The sequence below is a fragment of the Watersipora subatra genome, chromosome 1 (genome assembly GCF_963576615.1).
Source record: "Watersipora subatra chromosome 1, tzWatSuba1.1, whole genome shotgun sequence".
In the NCBI taxonomy this organism is placed as follows: domain Eukaryota; kingdom Metazoa; phylum Bryozoa; class Gymnolaemata; order Cheilostomatida; family Watersiporidae; genus Watersipora; species Watersipora subatra.
The window spans coordinates 57,091,549-57,111,036 of NC_088708.1; the positions used below are offsets into that span (position 1 = coordinate 57,091,549).

General features: G+C 36.8%; 1 protein-coding gene across 4 annotated transcripts in view; it reads right to left on the reverse strand.

Moving 5' to 3' along the window:
* LOC137392602 (thyroid hormone receptor beta-like) overlaps positions 1-19,488 on the reverse strand; it is a 95,467-nt gene that overhangs the window by 55,974 nt on the left and 20,005 nt on the right. For 3 of the 4 annotated variants that reach the window (XM_068079021.1, XM_068079020.1, XM_068079022.1), the window contains exons 3-5: positions 17,737-17,812; positions 13,588-13,644; positions 10,678-10,812 (exon numbers count right to left, since the gene is read on the reverse strand). In XM_068079021.1, the coding sequence (XP_067935122.1) occupies positions 10,678-10,812; positions 13,588-13,644; positions 17,737-17,812 (268 nt within the window). The remainder of the gene's footprint in view (positions 1-10,677; positions 10,813-13,587; positions 13,645-17,736; positions 17,813-19,488) is intronic. The other variant, XM_068079023.1, reaches the window with a different exon arrangement.

Here is a 19,488-nt window from a genome sequence, read left to right on the forward strand (position 1 = left end):
CAAACGAAAAAAAGAATGCTCCTTCAAAAATTACTTCAGTTCACTTTTCACAGCATTTCTATGTTTGAAATATTAGACCTTAGCGGTAACCTAGCATTAACCACAGAATTGTAAAATGGTATTTTCAACAACTTGAACTATCAAAAGCACAGAAATGGGCTGGTGACTTAGTAGATAGTTATATTTAAAAAGGACAAAATGCTAAATTAAAATACTATACTGCAAGATTATAAAATCACAAGGTGATGACCATGTTAATATGACAAATGTTACACAAAAGGGATGTGTTTGTAAAAATAGTAAACTTTACTGAGTTGCCCCGGAGACACCTCTTTTACTTGCTACAGTACGTTTGCTGATCTATATAATTTTAGACACAAACCTCGACATACAAAACTTATCAGTTCCTATAATTATTTTGTATGTCAAAACCTGACACATTTTGCACCAAATATTTTTAAATGAGTACATTATATACCGCTTGATTCATTTTAGAGCCCAATAAACAACGATAAATATAAATGAAGAAAAACTGTTGTGGCGACGATGTGGAAAACCGAATCTAGTATATTTGATTTGATAGGCTGACAAGCTAGGCTATCATATCTATCAGCATTTTTCATAGCAGGTTTTATTGTCTTGTGGCATCTATGTAGCAATGTAGAGCAACTCAGTAGGTTGTGTCTGTTTTTTTTAATGTTATTTATTTATTACAGAATAGATTAACATATAATACGAAATTAAATGCAGTTAGCAATACGAGTGAAAAAACAGTATTCCTAGAGTACAATCCAACAATAGCATGTCAGTCATGAGACTCGCCGATGTTTAACAGTACGAATATGAGCTTTGTATTGTGACAGAGTGATCAACTTTGTAGTCCCGCTACTCAGGGAGGATGGTGAGAGCTGATATAAGTCGAAATTTTGGCTTGCCAGTTGGCACTCGGTCTACCTTTCTGTTGACAATTGCTAATTTTATATAATGAGAAAGACAAGTCAAATTATTTGACCTCATTAACGTTAATAGGTCGGTTTAAAAGTTACCCGCTCTGCTCAATGGTACCAATGATACCGCTTCACTGAATTATAAGACAATGATAGCAAAACACTAGTTCATATACTAGTATATTTATTGTTGTTTCACAATCTTGTGCAAAAATATGGCAAATAAAAATTTCATGTGACATCGCTAGACCTTGTGTGATGGTTACGATATGTTGAGTGTTCACACTATATATAATGAATAACCATTTTTATTTTGTACATAACTGTTTTGTATTGTTCCAGATTGCACGATGCCCTGATTGTGCATTGATATCTCTGTAGTCTGCAAATGCCACTCCTCATATTTTTATCAGCCACTTCCTTTAGACGACGGGTGTCCAAACCTTTGCAAAAAGGGCCAGATTTGGTAAGATAAAAATGAGAGTGGGCCGAATATTCAGCCTGATCATTTTTTAACCATTAACATTAAATACAAATGAACATTTTTTGGACGATTTTAATCACAAACGGCATACCATAAAACCTCTAATTGAACGCCACCTCTATTTGAACGCCACCTCAAATTGACCGCCACCCTGAAAGAAGGGTTGAAAAATAGACTGCCACTCTCCAATTGAACGACACTTCCATTTGACCGCCACTTTGACATTATTTGATCTTTCCGAGCCCATATTGTCAACTGATCAATAAAAAGGTACACAAAATCGTATTATTAATGAGTTGTTTATATCAATAACAATTATTTCCATCGTTGTTCAATTACAAAGCTTTTCTTTTTTATGTTAAAACTTTGAAAGCGAGTAGAAGGCTCGTAGTAGTTCAGGCTAGTAGTAGCTCTCTGTTTAAACTTTCTTTCTATTTCGAATGAGCCTACATATATATAAAAAAAAACGGCTTAAATTTACGATGGTAGATGGAACTTGGAGAGCAACGCCATCGAAATAACTACTAACTATCTCAGGCTAATAGTAGTTGCTTGTTTAACGCGGTCCTAATACTTCGAAGGACATGCATATAAAAACCAGATCACAAATCTTGGACCAAAGGTTATATGTTTAGCAAGCAAACTTTTGGCACTGCATCAGTGCTAAATGCAGCGCGTGAAAGTTTTGTTCTGCTGTAAAATTGTTTAGATGCTAATATCGACTGGTTCAGCAGTGCAGAAGAATTGAAGCCCGAAGATATTGTGGATTGTATTGGACAACTTGAAGATGTTCAGTCCATCGAAAGCAACAATCAGAACGCAGCTATCCTAGCAAACGATGGAAATATATTTTTGTTTTAAAAACGTTAATTCTTGTTTCTGCATGTAATATAAGTGTGGTTCATTTATGTCACTTGCTCATGAATATATATTTGTATCATTTGATAGATTATTGTTGTATAACTTTATGAATATGCAGATTTATAGCAGGACTATCTTAATACGGCTTACAATGGATCGATGCCCATAACTCCACTTCTATTGCACATAAAACGCTAGTTTTGACTGCAAACTATAGCAAACATATCATTGAGTGCAATGAGCTTTGATGCAAGATTGCTAAATATAGATATAAAATAAAAATGTCTTCAACTTTAGAATGAAATAAAAATTGAAAATGCCAACAAATTGCAAAAAAGGACACAGGCTATAATATCATCGCAGGTCAATTGCAAGCAATAGATATCAACTGGTAGAGATATTTCTCGGTTTCTTGATGCATACTTATTAAGAGATCTTTGACAAGTTAGAGGTAAGTTAGCATAGCATATGCATTGCATTCAAAATGTTAAATATCGGTTCACCGGAAAAAAGGGGCAAAAATAGGCGACATTCGCTTCGCCCGTAATAAGGTTAAATTCATTTTGCGAAGATTCTGACGAGCTATTTGAAAAATAGACCGCCAACCTCTATTTGAACGCAGCCTCCAATTGACCGCCACCATAGAGAGGTTGAAAAATAGAGCGCCATGGCGTTCAATTAGAGGTTTTACCGTACTGTTACTTTTGCATTTTTTCCATTGAATTTTTACTGAAATTACAAACCACAAACAATAAAGAAACCTATCAAGGATATTTAAGTTCATGTGGAACACTACATATTATTCAATATTAGATGCTCACTATAAACAAAATTCACAACAGTGATCACAGCATATTTGAACTGTGATTTTGACCATCACAAAAGAATACATTAACCGAGATCCAAGATATTATTCAACTCAAAAGACAACAAATATCTGGACTGCACTAATGTGAAGGGTGATACTGGGATCTTGACTGCAGTATGTAGTCCAGTTCTGGCTCAAGTTCAGTGGTTTTGATGCAAAGACATCACGAAGGTGAGAGTCACTCAGTCTTGTCCTCATGCGATTCTCGTTAATGTTCATAACGGAAAATGTCATCTCACACATGTATGTAGAGCCAAACAAGCTCAGCCTTCTCTTAGCAAATGTTCAAATTGCTTAGAACCTATCTTTATCCAGCTGGCGGCAGAAATTGTCAAGAGGAAGCTGTTGGTGCCGGCTGCGATGCTCAGCGTCACACTGGAGCTCAATAAGCTCTAGCTGCAGCTCTGGAGCGTAATCTGGGTCCACGATGAAAGGAGAGGAAAAAAGTGTGATCTCCTTTTCAATAGCTGCAAAGTCTCGAAAGCGCTGCTGAAATTCCTCAACCAGCCATGAGATGTCTGCTGCACATACTTGGTCATTTGCGCACTGATATTGTTCTGCGGGAAACTGGTCATAATTTCCTGCAGCGATGAGAAATGTGCGGTAGTAGGCTGCGCCTGTGACAGACGCCTTTAGAAAAGTAGCAGCTTGGTCCGAAAGGCTTTGATTTGTGAATACAGTTGGCTTACCACTGCATTTTGCCCATGAAGGCTTGTGTTCAGCTGTCAGATGTCGTGTTATGTCAACTAAAAATACCAAATCAGCCAACCAAACAGGATCATTTAATTGTGGCATGGTTGTCCTTTTTTTTGTCAAGGATTGTTCAATTTCCTTCCTGAGAGAGAAGCGCTGCAGTGCAGACCCCCGACTGAGCCATCTTACTTTGCTGTGATACAAAACATTTCCGTATTCAGCTTGGATGTCGATAAAAAACTTTTAAAACTGACGGTGGCACAGCGCTTTGGAGCGAATATAATTAATAGCCTACATCACGTGTTTCATAACATTATCATACTTTATATATTTGGCACAGAAAACTTCTTGATACAGTGGAGTTTGATAGCACTGCCTCCTTCTTCACTGATTTTGTTACACACAAGGGTTGACAATCCATTCCGCTCAGCCAGCCAAGGCAGGTGCGCCGCCCGTAATAATCCCACTGACTTCATTCCAGTGTAGTTTCATGTCATCTACGACGGAACAATGAGAAACAAACTGTTGCTCTTGTTTGGCGCTTCAGGCTATGGAGGTCTAGAAGCTCTTCACTCACGTTCCTGTCACCGTCCACTCCTCTGAATCAGTAACTGAGCAGTGTCGGATGCATCTGTGCTTTCATCGCAGGCTAATGAAAAAAGTCAAACTCAGTTTTTTGCCTTTATCTGTCTCCTAATATCTGATGAAACACCTTCAATTCTTCGTACCACAGTGTTACGAGTCAGGCAAATATTAGTGAACTCTTGCTTTTCGACGGGACAAAGTTTCTCAATATTCTTTATCACACAGTCTTTAATAAATTCACCATCAGTGAACGGTTTGCAGTGCTTCGCAATTAACGTTGCCACCTCGTAGCTTGCCTTTGTGGCAGTTTCATTTGAGTCACGGGCTCTTGTGAAAAAGCGCTGCTGTGACGTTCAAAGTTTCCAGTTGCTACCCTTTTTCAAAGCATTTTTTCCCAGTTAGATTGTCGTACATAACATGTTTCGTCTGGTAATGCCTCTTGACGTTGAATTCCTTAAAAACCGCTACAGTATCTTAGCAAATTAGGCAGACACCGTTGTTTTGTATTTCAATGAAAAAATAATCCCATTTCCACCTCTCCCGAAAGCGGCGGCCTTGCAGTCAATTTTTCAATTTTTGTTCACAGTCAACAGGTTAGATATGGAAAAGGCTGCTAACTGTCACGTGACGCTAAGGGTCACGGCAGCTAGAGTGGGATGAAAAGTAAAATAACTGTTTTGTACACATGTATTTCAACTTTTTGAACCCTGGCCATTTTTGTCAATGCGTGTCAGAAACCCTGGGCAATTTGGCCAACGATATGAAGTTTTTAAACTTTTATTAAATATATCAAATGTGCTAATTATACAATGATATTTGGTGAAACACCAGTAAAAAATGGGCAACCCATAGCAAATGTCATGAAACAGAAAAAAACGGTACATCGCCATTTTTCGGGCTAAAACTATAAAAGTTCGTACGATTTTCAGAGGGGAGGGGGCCCCGACTTTGGACATGTCTGCTTGAGCCTTTTTGTTTTGCGTATGTCCAGCAGGGTGACCAACGACAGATAGCCTCTTACGTATTTGTATTATCCTACAGTCGCCTCCATTTTTATTAACTTGTACTTCAATGACTCGCTTTTGCACTCATACTCTTCCTGTAATGCCCTGAAATGTCTGCTCAATGAATTTTGCTAAGTAACCTTTATGCTGCTCCTCTACGCCATCTTCGACTTGATCCACAATACTGCTGCCGCTGTCACGTTCAGCAACAACAGCCAAGGAAGAATTCGATGCTCATATAGAAATGTATGCTACCAAACATGTCAGCCTGTATTGATTGACCACCAAAACTGTGGAAAGCAGAACTCAAAACTCCGCAAACATCCTCACCAGTGCAGATCTTCTCACCATCTTCCTTCATAACGGCTTTTGTTAGCCAAAATATTCACTCCTACTTCAAGATCTAAACATCGTTTCCATCCAATGACCCTTCTTTAAGATCCTTTGGGGCTGACTCACCGGTTGGTTTCTTTTCGTCTGAAAAGTGAGACTAGTAACAGCCCAGCTCGCTTCACTTTCTTCAAGACTACTCCATCTTGAAATCTTGTTCTAATCTATCTCACTCAGTGTTTGTCATTTGTCTTTTCAGTTATAGCGGCAATGTTTTATGAGTGAAAAATCCCATTCGCAGATGATTTGAACTTGGAACCTCCAGGTCTGCAGGCCAGCAAGGTAATCCACTACTGTCCTTGCCATACTATAGCATAATAGGGCACATACTTATCCATCTCTTGCAAAAATACTAGCACGCTTCAAGTTTTTGATTGCGTCGTAGATCATTACACGGAACATAACATCGCAAACTAGCTTCAGATGTTGGACACAGCTCTTATTATAGTAAGTTACTTAAATACATTGGGTAACCATTGTACTACATACCTCTGCAACGCCGGGCATGCAGCAGTCTATACACAGTGTACCCCTGGGTTAAGACGCCCCTGTTTTATGGTTTTTTCGCCTTATGATGGGGAAGACGATGTTTTGTCATGTCGGCGTTACGGCATTTTTTCGCCATATGACATCAACAGAATGTCTCTCGAAATTCAAATTTGGCGGTCGGTGTGCTGACTACGTCAGAATAACGAAGATGCTGATATGCTATTCGCCGAAATCCCTCTGACAATACCTGAAAGAGATACTATGCTTACATTCTCTCTCTTTTTCTCTCAGTTCAGTTCTTCATGTTTCGTAATATTGTGCTCGATATTGCGTGAGTGAAATGAAAATTAGTGAAAAGCGAAAGTAAAACTGTATTGTGCATTTTAACATTTAGCATAATATATACTATAAACTTTAATCCTTTATATGTATATAACTATACAACTTAATATGTAACTTGAATTCATTAGCCATGGGTCCTAAGAATGACAATGACGTTAAAGGAAGAAGTAAGAATCATAACCATTATCATAAGCAGATCATAACCACTAAATAGACTAAAGTTACTGTAGGTAACTACAGTTACTAAGGTTAATATTTCCAATTTTGTTATTAACTTTTAATATATACAGTACGTATATAAAGTTTTGATGTTTTTCCCAGGAGTTATTTGCATTAGATAATTACTATGGGTTTTTATACCCGTTAATACAACATTTTCGCCTTACGATACCAACACCGGAACAAATTAATGCCGTATGGCAAGGTCCACTGTGTATAAAAGTGAGTGTCTATTGTTTTTATATGTTCAGTTATAGTGATAACGTTTTAGGAATACAAAAAGCACTTCGAACTGGAAAATTGTACTGGAATTGAAATCGGACATCCTGCCTAAGCAAACAGGCATGCATCCATTATATCACCCAACCTACTTGCCACACTGGAATAATTGCACAAATACTTACTGCATGGGTTAAAATACACACGTATAAAGGGCTTGCAAAACTACTATTAGTTACTACTAGCACACTTTAAGATCATGATCGCGTGAGAGATCATGACGCATAATGTAATAATTATAAGCACAGCTTTTATTATAGTATAGATTTACACATTAGACTAGCTTAAGTTACTAATCTAAGTTACTGAAATTCATTGGATGAAGAAACTTAGTCAATGGCAACTACATTACCCGATACTGTTTGTGCGCTGTTTTTTATTATGCGTGCAATGTCGGGCATTCAGTAGTCTTTACTATAATAAAAGCTATGTTTGTCCACCCGAAACAACATAAAGATTGGAAAAAGATTGCACCGTTCGAGATTTGAACTCGTACCTATAACCACCAGACTTCGCATTCGTCATTAGCCTGCATTACTTCTACTTACTACCTAGCTTCTAAGTACTACCTAGCATCTAAGTACTACCTAGCATCTACCTAATACCTAGCTTTTACCTACTACTTACCTTCTACCTACTACCTAGCTGCTATCTACCATCTACTTATCTACTGCCTACCATCCATCTGCCAGTTAGATAGATTTGACTGGCTGTATAAAGACTATGTATATTTGTCATTGCACAAGATTTGTTGATTATATCAAGACTGTGCAATCGCACTCGCATGAAAACTGTATTGACTGTAAAGATAGGTGCTTCTGTGATAAAACTGTTTAACCCTTGGGCAATGGCGTGCTTACGGCCAAGAAAGTATGAGCGTACGGAGGCAATTATTAGGGCGATTTTAGCCTTCGATATGATTGCATAAAACTGCAGTAACTTACATCACAATTGCGGTAGTCACTTAAATCAACATGCATAAGAAAGCTGAAAAATTTCTCTACAAGCTGATATGTTTTCTATGCAAATTGCTTGCAAATGCTTACCAGCAAAAGTCTCAATCTGTTGAAGCAATGGTTTTTTCATTTTTCAATTTCATGCGCCACTTCCTTTGCATTTTTCTAATAGATAAAGGTTATTGACAACTTTGCATAAATACTACTTGCAAGGATTCATAGGTTCACAACAATTTGCAAAAGAAATTGGTAGTAAACATTGGAGAAGAGCATTGAAAATGGAGTTATGAGCTCCCAATGCATTACGGGAGTGCCACTCGAAATTCTCAGTGCGTGACCCAAAAGACCAGCGAAAAATGGAGGCCTGACATGGTTGCCTAAACTTCGCTATAACTTACATGCAAATTGGCATGGAGCTATAAATGGATATGCATTAAAAAGCTTAGAAATTTCTCAACAGGCAGCCATTGATTCCCTGCAAATCGTCTGTGAATATTTCAGTCAAAGTTCTGGTTTGTCGAAGTTATCATCTTTTTAACATAAAATATCGATAACAAATACATTCTTAGCAGCAACAACTTTGTGAAAATGGTTTATGATAAGCATCTGCACGGTGTCATATGTTTGCAAGAAAAATTAGTTGTCCAAGTACATCAAAAGTAGAGTTAGGAGCTCTTGTGCATTGCGGGTGCAGACCTTCAAAAGGCTCATGACGCCATGCCGATAAGCAGTGCAACAGTTACCCGACATGGCTGTTCAAACTCTGCTATAACTTTCGTGCAAATTGGCATAAAGCTGCAAATGAATATGCATCTGAAAGCTGAGATATTTTTCTACAGACTGAGATTTTTTCCTCCAGGCAGCTTGTGAAGACTGCAACTTGAGATCTATATATTTGCAGTTATAACTTTTTGTTGTCCGATTTTCATGTATTTCTTGAAACTATAGATTTATATATCAGTTGTGCCTATCAACTCATTGCACAGATTCATGTGCGCTGCAGCAAAGATTAACTAGTTGTGTACAAGAAGAATTGAGTGGTGAACCTGTATTCACACATTTGGTGAAGCAGCAAAAGACAGGAAGCAACATTTATTATGAGCAGAAACAGCGAATCATGGAGAAATCATTCTGCTAGATTGCAGAATATGTGAACTGAACTCTTTGATTAGGTGGGGGCCCTGAAGAGGGCAGTGGGCAAGAATTACAACATACCGATGCACAACAAATACAATAGATTATGACATTTCAGCGAATGTATGTACAAAAGCTAGCAATACGAAGCAGTGAAGCATTTTTAGAAACTAAATAAAATGCAATTTGTAAATAAATTCAGTTAGCATGGTAAGGATCAAAACATGACTAGCACAAATATACTCCACAAGTGACTCCACTGCCAGTACCTTCAGCTTACTCTTGCTCATCGCCGATGTATACAGACAACTTGTGCACATAGCCAGAGACAGCATCGGAGAGCAAATAACTTTATTCCAAATCTAGATGTGTTAGATGGAATATACTGCCTGAAGCTGAGCCGTCCTTTCCAAGCCAGCAAGCTTTCATCTATAGATATAAATTTACCAGGCAGCAAAACAGAATATAACCCGTCGCCATATCATGGCAAAAACATTTTCTAACTTGAAAAATTTATTACCAGCAGGGTCTTCAAAATTGTCAGTAAAATGCACAGTAAAAAGTAAACTTGCTTCCATTTTTCTTTCTGTTTTTAATTTTATTAAAAATCAATATAGATAATAAAGGATTGTGGACCGGTAAAACAACTGAGTAGGCTTTTTGAGAATGCCTATATGCAAAACTAAACCAATAACTCACCAAATATATTTATCATCAACAGGCTCCGAAGCATCACGTTTTTGAAGGCCATATTTATTGGTTTCGTTAAATATAACATTTATAATGGCCGATGTTATAAAAAGCTTTAAATAATAAAAAACACTTACCTGTTTAACAATTCAAACTTATACTCCTGCCAAGCTATCATCAAAATGTAATTCTTTTGGTTTTAAATCAGCTCCTCTTTGATATCCGTCATTATTCTCTGTTTCAACGCCGGCCGTTTCACTTTCACAATTCGATTCACTCTGTTGATCTTCTTTTTCACTTCCATCACTTTCCCCACATTCTTCTGACCTGATATCCTCTTATTCACTTCCAAACCAGCCAATGTGTTCCTCTAAACGAACTTTTTTAGCTGAGCTTGAACAATCGTGTGCATTCATGATGAATAGCTTTACAAAAAGAAAGATCAAATCTTTGCTTCGCCTTGCACATGCGTATTAGGGATTATTTATAGCCTCAAAACAGTAGTACAAAGACTACTGAAATTGATGGAACGATTTATTTTAATTTTTAATGCTTTTTTTTAATAAATAAAATATTTTAAAAAGGTCTATCGAAGACTGAATTATTTCGGGATTTTCAGGATCCGTACGCTGAGACAATGCTCGTTTGACGGCTTTTGACGGATTTCGGAAGCAAAGGGTTAAACAACAACAATAAACAAGCAAAGGCATGTAACCTTTAAAATAGAACTACATACCGCATAGACTGCATTGAGGTGGCCTAGGTTGTGGTCTAGAAATTGCTGATTCGGTGTGCCAGAAAAAGATGGCAGGGAAGAAGTGGGCTGGTTGGTGTGAGAATCGCCTCCCATGGCTGCTAAGGAAAATCCGTTCTGAAAGTAAAACCCAGTTCATACAAGAGAGCTAATCGAGTATAAATTTCCTAGAAAATCAGATGGCTGAATTAGAGAGCATCTCATTGGCCTAGGCAAAGCTACCTGACCTTTTCAACGGTCTCATTTTAAATGAGATCGTTTGAAAGAAGGGATGTGGAAACACCTAAGAATTTACAACAATGTCGAGAGGTCAAGTTAGTTACAACAGTTGAAGAGCGTGAAGTGATTATGCCACCACGCATGTCTACAATATCAAGTCATCATTAAATTTCCTAGCTTACATAATTTATTCATGGACTGAGCTGTTCCCTGAGCTAAAGGTCGCCACATGAGAGAACATGAGTTGAAAGAGGTAATGGCATATCGAGACATTCCTACATAAAGCCTGTCTTTATCGAACTTCTGAAACTACCCGATTTATAATGATGATGTTAGGAGTCTACATATTTTCATCACGTCGGCATTTTTAGGCCACAGCTAACGGATAAGATGTTAAACAAGCGGAAATTTCATTCATTTTATCTTCAGTCAGGTATCATTGCGATCAATGATACCGCAACCACCTCAACCCTATTCAGAATACGAGTGCTCATGTAAAAGCCGATCTACCAATGCTTACTAAAAGTTAAGTGTGTTGTTAGCTTTTTCATTGCAGAAAAATCTGTATGTATTTTAAACATTCCAAAATGTTTAAAATACATGTATTATTTAAAAACAGGTAACAATATTTTGAAAATATAATTTTGCCTATACTTCATAAAATAGGTAAACTCAATTTTTCATATAAAGGGTCAAAAAGGCAGAAGACTATCTCTGAAGGATTGTCTATAGGTATCACAATTGTGTCAATAGATATCACAAATGAGTCTTTAAATATCACAAATGTGTCTATAGATATCACAATTGTGTCTATATAGATATCACAATTGTGTCTATAGATATCACAATTGTGTCTATAGATATCACAAATGTGTCTATAGATATCACAACTATGTCTGTAGATATTACATGTGTCTGTAAATATTACAAATTTGTCTACAGATATCACAAACGTGTTTGTAGATATCACAAATGTGTCTGTCGATTAGAGATGCCCCGATTCTAAATTCACCAGCCGATTCAGATACCGATCCGATATACCGATCCTAATTGAAAAATAATCCGATTCAGATCTTTTGTGTTGCATAGATAGTAGCTCATTTTATTATGCAAATACAAACATAATGCAAAGAAAACATGAATATTATTGTATTTATTTGTTTGCATTTATGGAAAAAAAATATATACATATTCACATACTGACATACCGTGCATGTAGTAACAAAACAGTCCATGTTTCTTGTAATTTGTAAATAAAGGTAATTACTGTTAGTGGTACAGTTCTATCTGTGATAACGAAGTCCCTCTTCTATTGTTGGATGAACTGCTGTGCCTGTACAAGTTTAGAGCAAATCAATGTTTCTTTTAAAAACCGTTAGTGATTCAATTATCTCAGTAAGACGTCTCTTTTCTTCCATCATTATCAATGTAGCCAAGCGTACTGAAGGGGGATTCCCTTGCAACAGATGTTGGAGGACAGGCTACATACCGATACGCCACTGGGGTTACCGTTTTTTGTACAATACAAACGATCCATTGTATCGTCAGGATCAAGAGAGTGATAGATAACTTTATGCGTCGACTGTTTAAATTACTTTCGTAATGCTAGTAAATAGAAATATTGCACTGCGTTCTTGTTTCCCATTTTTGTTATCTTGTTCGTGATTGCTTGCAATAAACCCTATCGCTGTAATTGGGAAATACCACACTTTTTGTTTACGTTCTGGCTAAAAAGTTTCCTTCGCTGCGTTGATCAGGCTATAGACATGAAATAAATTGTGTGGCAGGCCTGAAATTCATCAAGTAAAAGTAAGAAGCTTACAGCTGATGAATTTTTATTAGTATAGCAGGCTAAAATACAGTTTTCTGCTAAATGGTTGATCTGTAAAAAGTATCGGAAGGTTCAGATTTTTTAAGAAAAGATCGGCCGATACCGATTCAGATACTTGACACTCATATCGGCACCGATACCGATTCCGATACCAAAATCGGGGCAACTCTACTGTCGATAGCAAATGTGTCTGTAGATATTAGAGATGCGTCTGGTCAATCTCATGGCTGAGCATATTGAATACTAACAGTTTTGTTACACAAGTTTTATCCATAATTTCCACAATGTGAACAAGTTTTGGTTGCAAATAAATCTATTAATTATGCACTGAGTCTGTTGTTATAGGTGGAGGCTGGTTTACTGTAAGAACTACCCAATCATGTGAAAAATCAGGAAACTGGCAACAAATTGTTCCTCAAGTCAGGATGCAAATAAATTCCCATTTACAATGTTGAAAATTATTACAACCAATCAGAGGCTAGGAATGTGGTTTATTATAACCAATCAGAGGCTAAGAATGTGGTGTAAGATTTTTATTAGTCCCATTAGGAACATAAATTGACTTCGTTTTCTTTTTAATAGCAACAAATTACTAAATGCACATTTTATGTTTATTAACTGTAGTAAAAACAATCATTTCCCATCGGCCTAGTAGAATGAAAAAGTTTGACCTAGCAAAACATTTCCATCTGTACCAGATGTTTTTTAACGCCAATGCCCAAATACACATTCCATCACACTCTAGCGGCACCCAACATAAACTAGGCTTGAAAGAGAAGGTGTCAGCTCTTAAGTGACATTTGTCGAACTATAAATAGAGTGAGCAATAGATATTTACCTACCGTGTCTACAAACAGATCAAGAAATGGCTCCGTGAGTGATTGATCACCGTTTCTATTCTAAATAAAAACATCAAGTCTGGTAATGAAGAAAGAGCTCAAACAGAGCCAGTGGCAAAGCTGAACAGAGATGCAAGCAGCGAGCTAAGGGCACCAGATGTTGAATCATAAACATAAAAGCAAAAGGCAAATTTATGATGATACGATTACTGTGGCTGCCTGCAATTACTGCTGTTAAAGATGACCTTGCACAAAGTTTCAGCACATTTTATCCAAAGGTATCGGTATTTTTCTACCATTTGCGATTGTTTTTGATGTCTGAAGTGATCTAACTGCCAGGATGTTTCAAGATTAAATTGATAAAACTCGCTTTAAAACGATTAAATTAAACGATTAAAAATCGCGAAATGACATCACTATTTGCTATCATTGCTATATTTGACATCAGCTATTGCGTTCAAGCTACAATCATTGTTTCCATGATGCGCAGTACTTCGGAGTTGCGCTCTCTCCGAATCATGGAAACGGCGTCTTCGCACTGAAATCACTACACACTGATCAATGCGAAGCCAGTGCAAATTCGCAGCAAGGAAACGGCAATTGCGCAGTGGCTGCGCACAGCTCTCTTGCTGCGGAGGTAGATTCATCGAGGGCTATAAACTAGTACAAAAGTTATCTTGTTTTTTCTATTCTTCCGATCTTCTTTCACTTAAATTTAATTATATCATGGTCTGACCCCACAAAGATGATGAGGTGATTACTTTCCTGGACTTTGTTATCGATACCAACACTTTTCGAGAAATATGTAGCAAGTCCTAAAGTAACATTTAAAGAATATATTACTTGAAAAATACTTATTAAAATATATTACTTTGTAAAAAATGTGTTAAGGTTTGTAAAACCTTGTGAATGTGTATTGTAAATAAAAGTATAATGACGACAGAAGCATAAAAGGACCGTTTCTGACGTTCGGTATCCATGATCGAGTCCATGTCTTCATCCGGCGATTTGATTCCATCCGACGATTTGATTAATATAATTTCTCTTCTCTGGCTAATTTGCTGAAAACCACTGCGCAGCATGTAAATGTACAATCCCCTCGACTTTGGAGGGGGCTGCATCGAAGTACTGCGCATCATGGAAACATAGTGATTATTACGCATCTCTATTCGGACTCTTTGCAATGATTGACATTAGAATTGCACTTTCGCATGATCTGAGTGTTTTAATGATTTGACGATTTTAATCTAGAAACATCCTGGCAGTCCGATCACCTCAAACATCAGAAGCAATCACAAATGATAGAGAAATACCTACAATTTCTGATAAAATCTCCTAAAATTAGTGCAAGTTCATGTCTAAGACCTAGATTGTTTTTGCCACCAAAGTAATGTAATTTGTTTAGTACCTCTTTTGGTAGATAGAACAAGGCGTACTGCATAAAGCCATAAACGAAGAGCAAAGGCAGTTTTTCGAACATTCTAATGCGGTCCTAAATGCGCTGAGTAACATATGTAATACTTGTGATGTCACAGTTTCTAATCCAGTTGTGATCAAAAGTGCTGCTATGCAATAAAAGTGACTCAGTACACGAGTTTCACTCAAGCTGCAGCCTGAGTTGGGCCACTAAATTTGATAGACTGTGTGAGTCAACAGCTAACCTTCATGCGCTAGGAGAATGGTGCCGCCATTGCAACTAATCATAGCAGCCAAAAGCTTGGTGTCAACATATTTTTTGTCAAAATGCTAAAGTTGCCATAGCTAAACTTTGGCAGATCGCTGGAGGTCGCTAGACTGTAGGAAGACTAGACTGTATCGCTAGACTGTAGACCTATTGAAACTGTGACGTTACTGTCCCTTATCGCTACGCAGCAATCACCATTTTCAGCATAATGCCATTCTGTTCCTCTCAATCCACTATTTATTACCTTTGTTACATGGCTACTTGGGTGGTGGGACAAATTGTGGCAAAGCACTGAGCGTGTTATGTGCCAATTCTCTTCATGTTTCGCTAGCTAAATACCAAGCGTGATGCGTGCCACAGCTCTCAAGTTTTTAAGGCAATTTTGTCAACTGCTGCTCTCCATTTTTGTTTGCAGCCAAAAATTTGTGAAAATATTAATGTTGTATTATTACAATAAAAAATAAGAGTTAGACCCACAATACCTAACGTATACAATCAGAATAAGTCTGTCTTTCACACAAGTCGCTCATAGCATCAAATCAGCTCATATCAGGAACAATCTCCTTAGCAGCTCCACACAAACTAGCAATAACATAGTAGCATTGTGTATTTGTATAGTGAATAATACAAGAGGTTGTGAATCTTTAAATCCTTAGCTATATACAATAAATAGTATTCAAAGTGTTTATTGCTATCAGAGTATGTCACAGTACCTAGATGGGAATAGTTCCATAGCAGAGCAACTACAAGCAACACACCACACCAACACTGCAAGCGATAGCACTATAGTCATTCAATGGTTTTCTACCATAATCTACCCGAATAAGCTGCTTGAAAAGTGATTTGTTCAAAATATTTTTTAGCTATTTTCCCAGTATAATTGATGTAAATAATTTTAATTCTATACCAAAACCTTTGGGCCTTGATTTTCTGCAAGAGTTATAGCCTGGCTACACGCCTGAGAAATACTTATTTGTGTAGCCAAACAAACGTGTTGGCCTGAACCAGTAGAGATACAACCCATGCACCTGTGATTGGCTGAAATAGTTATTCTAACAAACCTAGCATCAATTCCATTTTATTCATTTTCAACACAAGTTTGTTCCATCAAAGATTCGTTTTCAAATAGTGATCTCACAAATATATGTATTTATGCATAAATAACAATATTCTCACCTGTAACAGATATACAAAGCCCACTAGTATAAATTAAACTACAACTGTCACGTACAACTTTTATCGTATTAACTACGTAAATCAGCCACGCTGATTCCGATTTTGTACTTAAAATAAAGATTAGTCCACTAACTTTCAGAGTAATGAGGGCTTTTTTACAGCGTTTTAATATCGGTCTCCAAAACAACACGATCGGCACAACAAGCTCCGCCCATAAATACGTGACGTAACCTAGCTTTTTAGGAACAGAAATTATGTAGGGATGTTTTGACCGATTTAGAATAATAGAGATGGGTGTTTTAAAATCCACTAATATCTAAATTCAGCCTTAAAAATAATCTCAGTCTTTTTTTAAAGGTAGATAAGCTATTTAACATTGCATATTTAAAATTTGTGTTAATATTTTAAAAACATTGCGATAACAACGCAAGCTTGTGATAAAACCGCGCGTTTTTGAGCTCATTTTTCTCGGCAATCAGCCTATTTAAACATCATGTAACAAGCCATAAGCAATTTTAAATAGTTTATATACTTTTCATAAAAGACTGAGATTATTTTACAGGCTGGATTTAGATAATAAATAATGGGTTTTAAGACACCCATCTCTATAATTCTAAATCGGATTAAACATTCCTAACTTCCGTTCTTGAAAAAGCTAGGTTTTGTCACATATTTATGGACGGAGCTTGTAATGCCGAGTGTGTTGTTTTCGAAATGGATATTAAAACACTTTAAAAAAGCTTAAATGACTTTGAAGGTTAGTGGACCAATCTTTATTTTGAGTACAAAATCAGAATCAGCGTGTCTGATTTACGTAGGAATTACGATAAAAGTTGTACGTGACAGTTATGGTTTAAAGCTTTTCACAAAAGGTTATAATTCTTTAAGCAATTACATCAGTCAAACAGCAATTTCTTCTGCTTTGTACTTTATGTGTAGCAGTTTTTACATAAGCAAAAGTACAGCAGCGTTAACAGCTGCACAGATTTTAAGATTCCCGCAAATTTTTGATGATCCACATTAGATAATAAATATGCTCGCAATACTTCAATAATGGCACAAGAAAATTATATCACGACGTTCACAGAGTTGAGTTCAATTCTCATTGGTCAATCTATTTGTCAAGGTGACTCATCGGTTAGTTTACTATCTACCCTACTCGTCAGCGATGTATTTCCATGTAGCCAAACTTTTAGGTAGGTGAACACAGTGTTAGGTATTCTGCGGATGTTTTGGTGGCTATTTTTAATATGGCTACGTATGTCATGCAATATATTTATGCTCTATTTTACCTTGCTTGTGGTTTCATAGGGCACATATCCAGCTCCAGGTGGACAAATAGGGTGCTGTTGACTGGTGGAATCTGAGCTAAATGTCATAAAATACGATTATTATTATTTGAGCTGCCATCTTGAGACCGCATCTTGTCAATAATGATCTAGTAATACCATACCATTTTCATACCACAGCTGGTCAGCCAAAAGAATTTCTGACCCATAAACTTCCAGTGGCAAGATAACTCTACCACAAATTTATCAATGAGTTTGGATATGTAGACAGATTATACCAGCAAATGTTAAAAACCAATGAATTTAAAAAAAGTATTTGCAATAGTTTTGGATGATTTGTTAAAGGAGAATAATCAACGTTATGACCGGTATGTTAGAGATGAACTTGCGAAAGTTTATAATAAAGTTTATCTATCACAAGGTATCGGTATTTTTCAATCATGTGCGACTGTTTTTGATGTTTGAGGTGATCTGATTGTCAGGATGTTTTAAGATTAACATTGATAAAACTAGACCGCAATTAAAACGTCAGATCAAGCAGAAGTGCAATTATGATGTCAATAATTGTAATAGGGACTAACAAAATAGAGATGCGTAACGCTTCAATTTGAACATGATAGCTGATATCAACTACCACAACGATAACTAGTCAATTTCTACATATTTTTCTTCTGAGCGTTTTAATCGTGATCGAGTTTTATTGATTTTACTCTTGAAACATCCTGGCAGTCAGATCACCTCAAACATCAACAACAATCACAAATGATAGAAAACTATGGATGTTTTCTGATAAAATCTACAAAAATTTATGGTAAGTTTATCTTTGATAAATTTGCCAGTTGTGGTCTCCTGGTGAATGACGGCGAGAGGTGCATGGACTATTACATATAGATACGAACAACAACTAAAACAGATCTGAATGTTAATATACACCCAAGTTGTGGGTTCTCTCTCATAAATTATGACAGGTATATGACAAATGATTTGTGGGTCCTTTATCATGAATGCAATGAATACATGACAAATCATGCTTTGGAATAATAACCTCCAGGATACTTCAATCCTGGCTTCTTCCAGATGGTTGACTCGATAACAAATTGTTCACATCGCTGAATAAATAGCTACATGCACTATATACCAGAGTCAGTGAGATGTTATAGCTCAGCCTATATAGTCGATGGTATACCTATACATACTATTTACCAGAGTCAGTAATTCAGTAGATTAAGTAGATTCAGTAAAAATGTAAGCGATGTCAAGCCTTACATAATTACAAAAACTACCTACGTGTATGTTTCGCTCATCCTAGACACTAAAAATAAGTGTTTTAGGTTATTATATAATAGAGAAATAAGCATTTAAAATGGTCTATTATAAAGAATATATTAATGTCAATAGCACTTTTTCCATGAGTATAACTCGTGGTCTGTAACCCAGGATTGCCCGCTCCTGGAAACTAATTGCACCCTACTGAAGATAAGATTTAGTAAAGCTTACCACAAGTATTTCCGTACCACAATGCATTCTGAAGATGTAATTCTAATGGAAGAGAGACCATATGAAAGCTAGATATTTAAAACTATCCAAGACCTCAGACTACGGCCTTTCAATCAAAATATTCCTCACCAGTGTGAAGGCCAGCCAACAAGAATCAGTGCATACCGTACAGGATGAATTTATTCGCGGAGTTATATTTCGCGAAAATTGTCTTTTCATGCATATTCGCGGATGAATTTATTCGCGGCTGAAAACTGC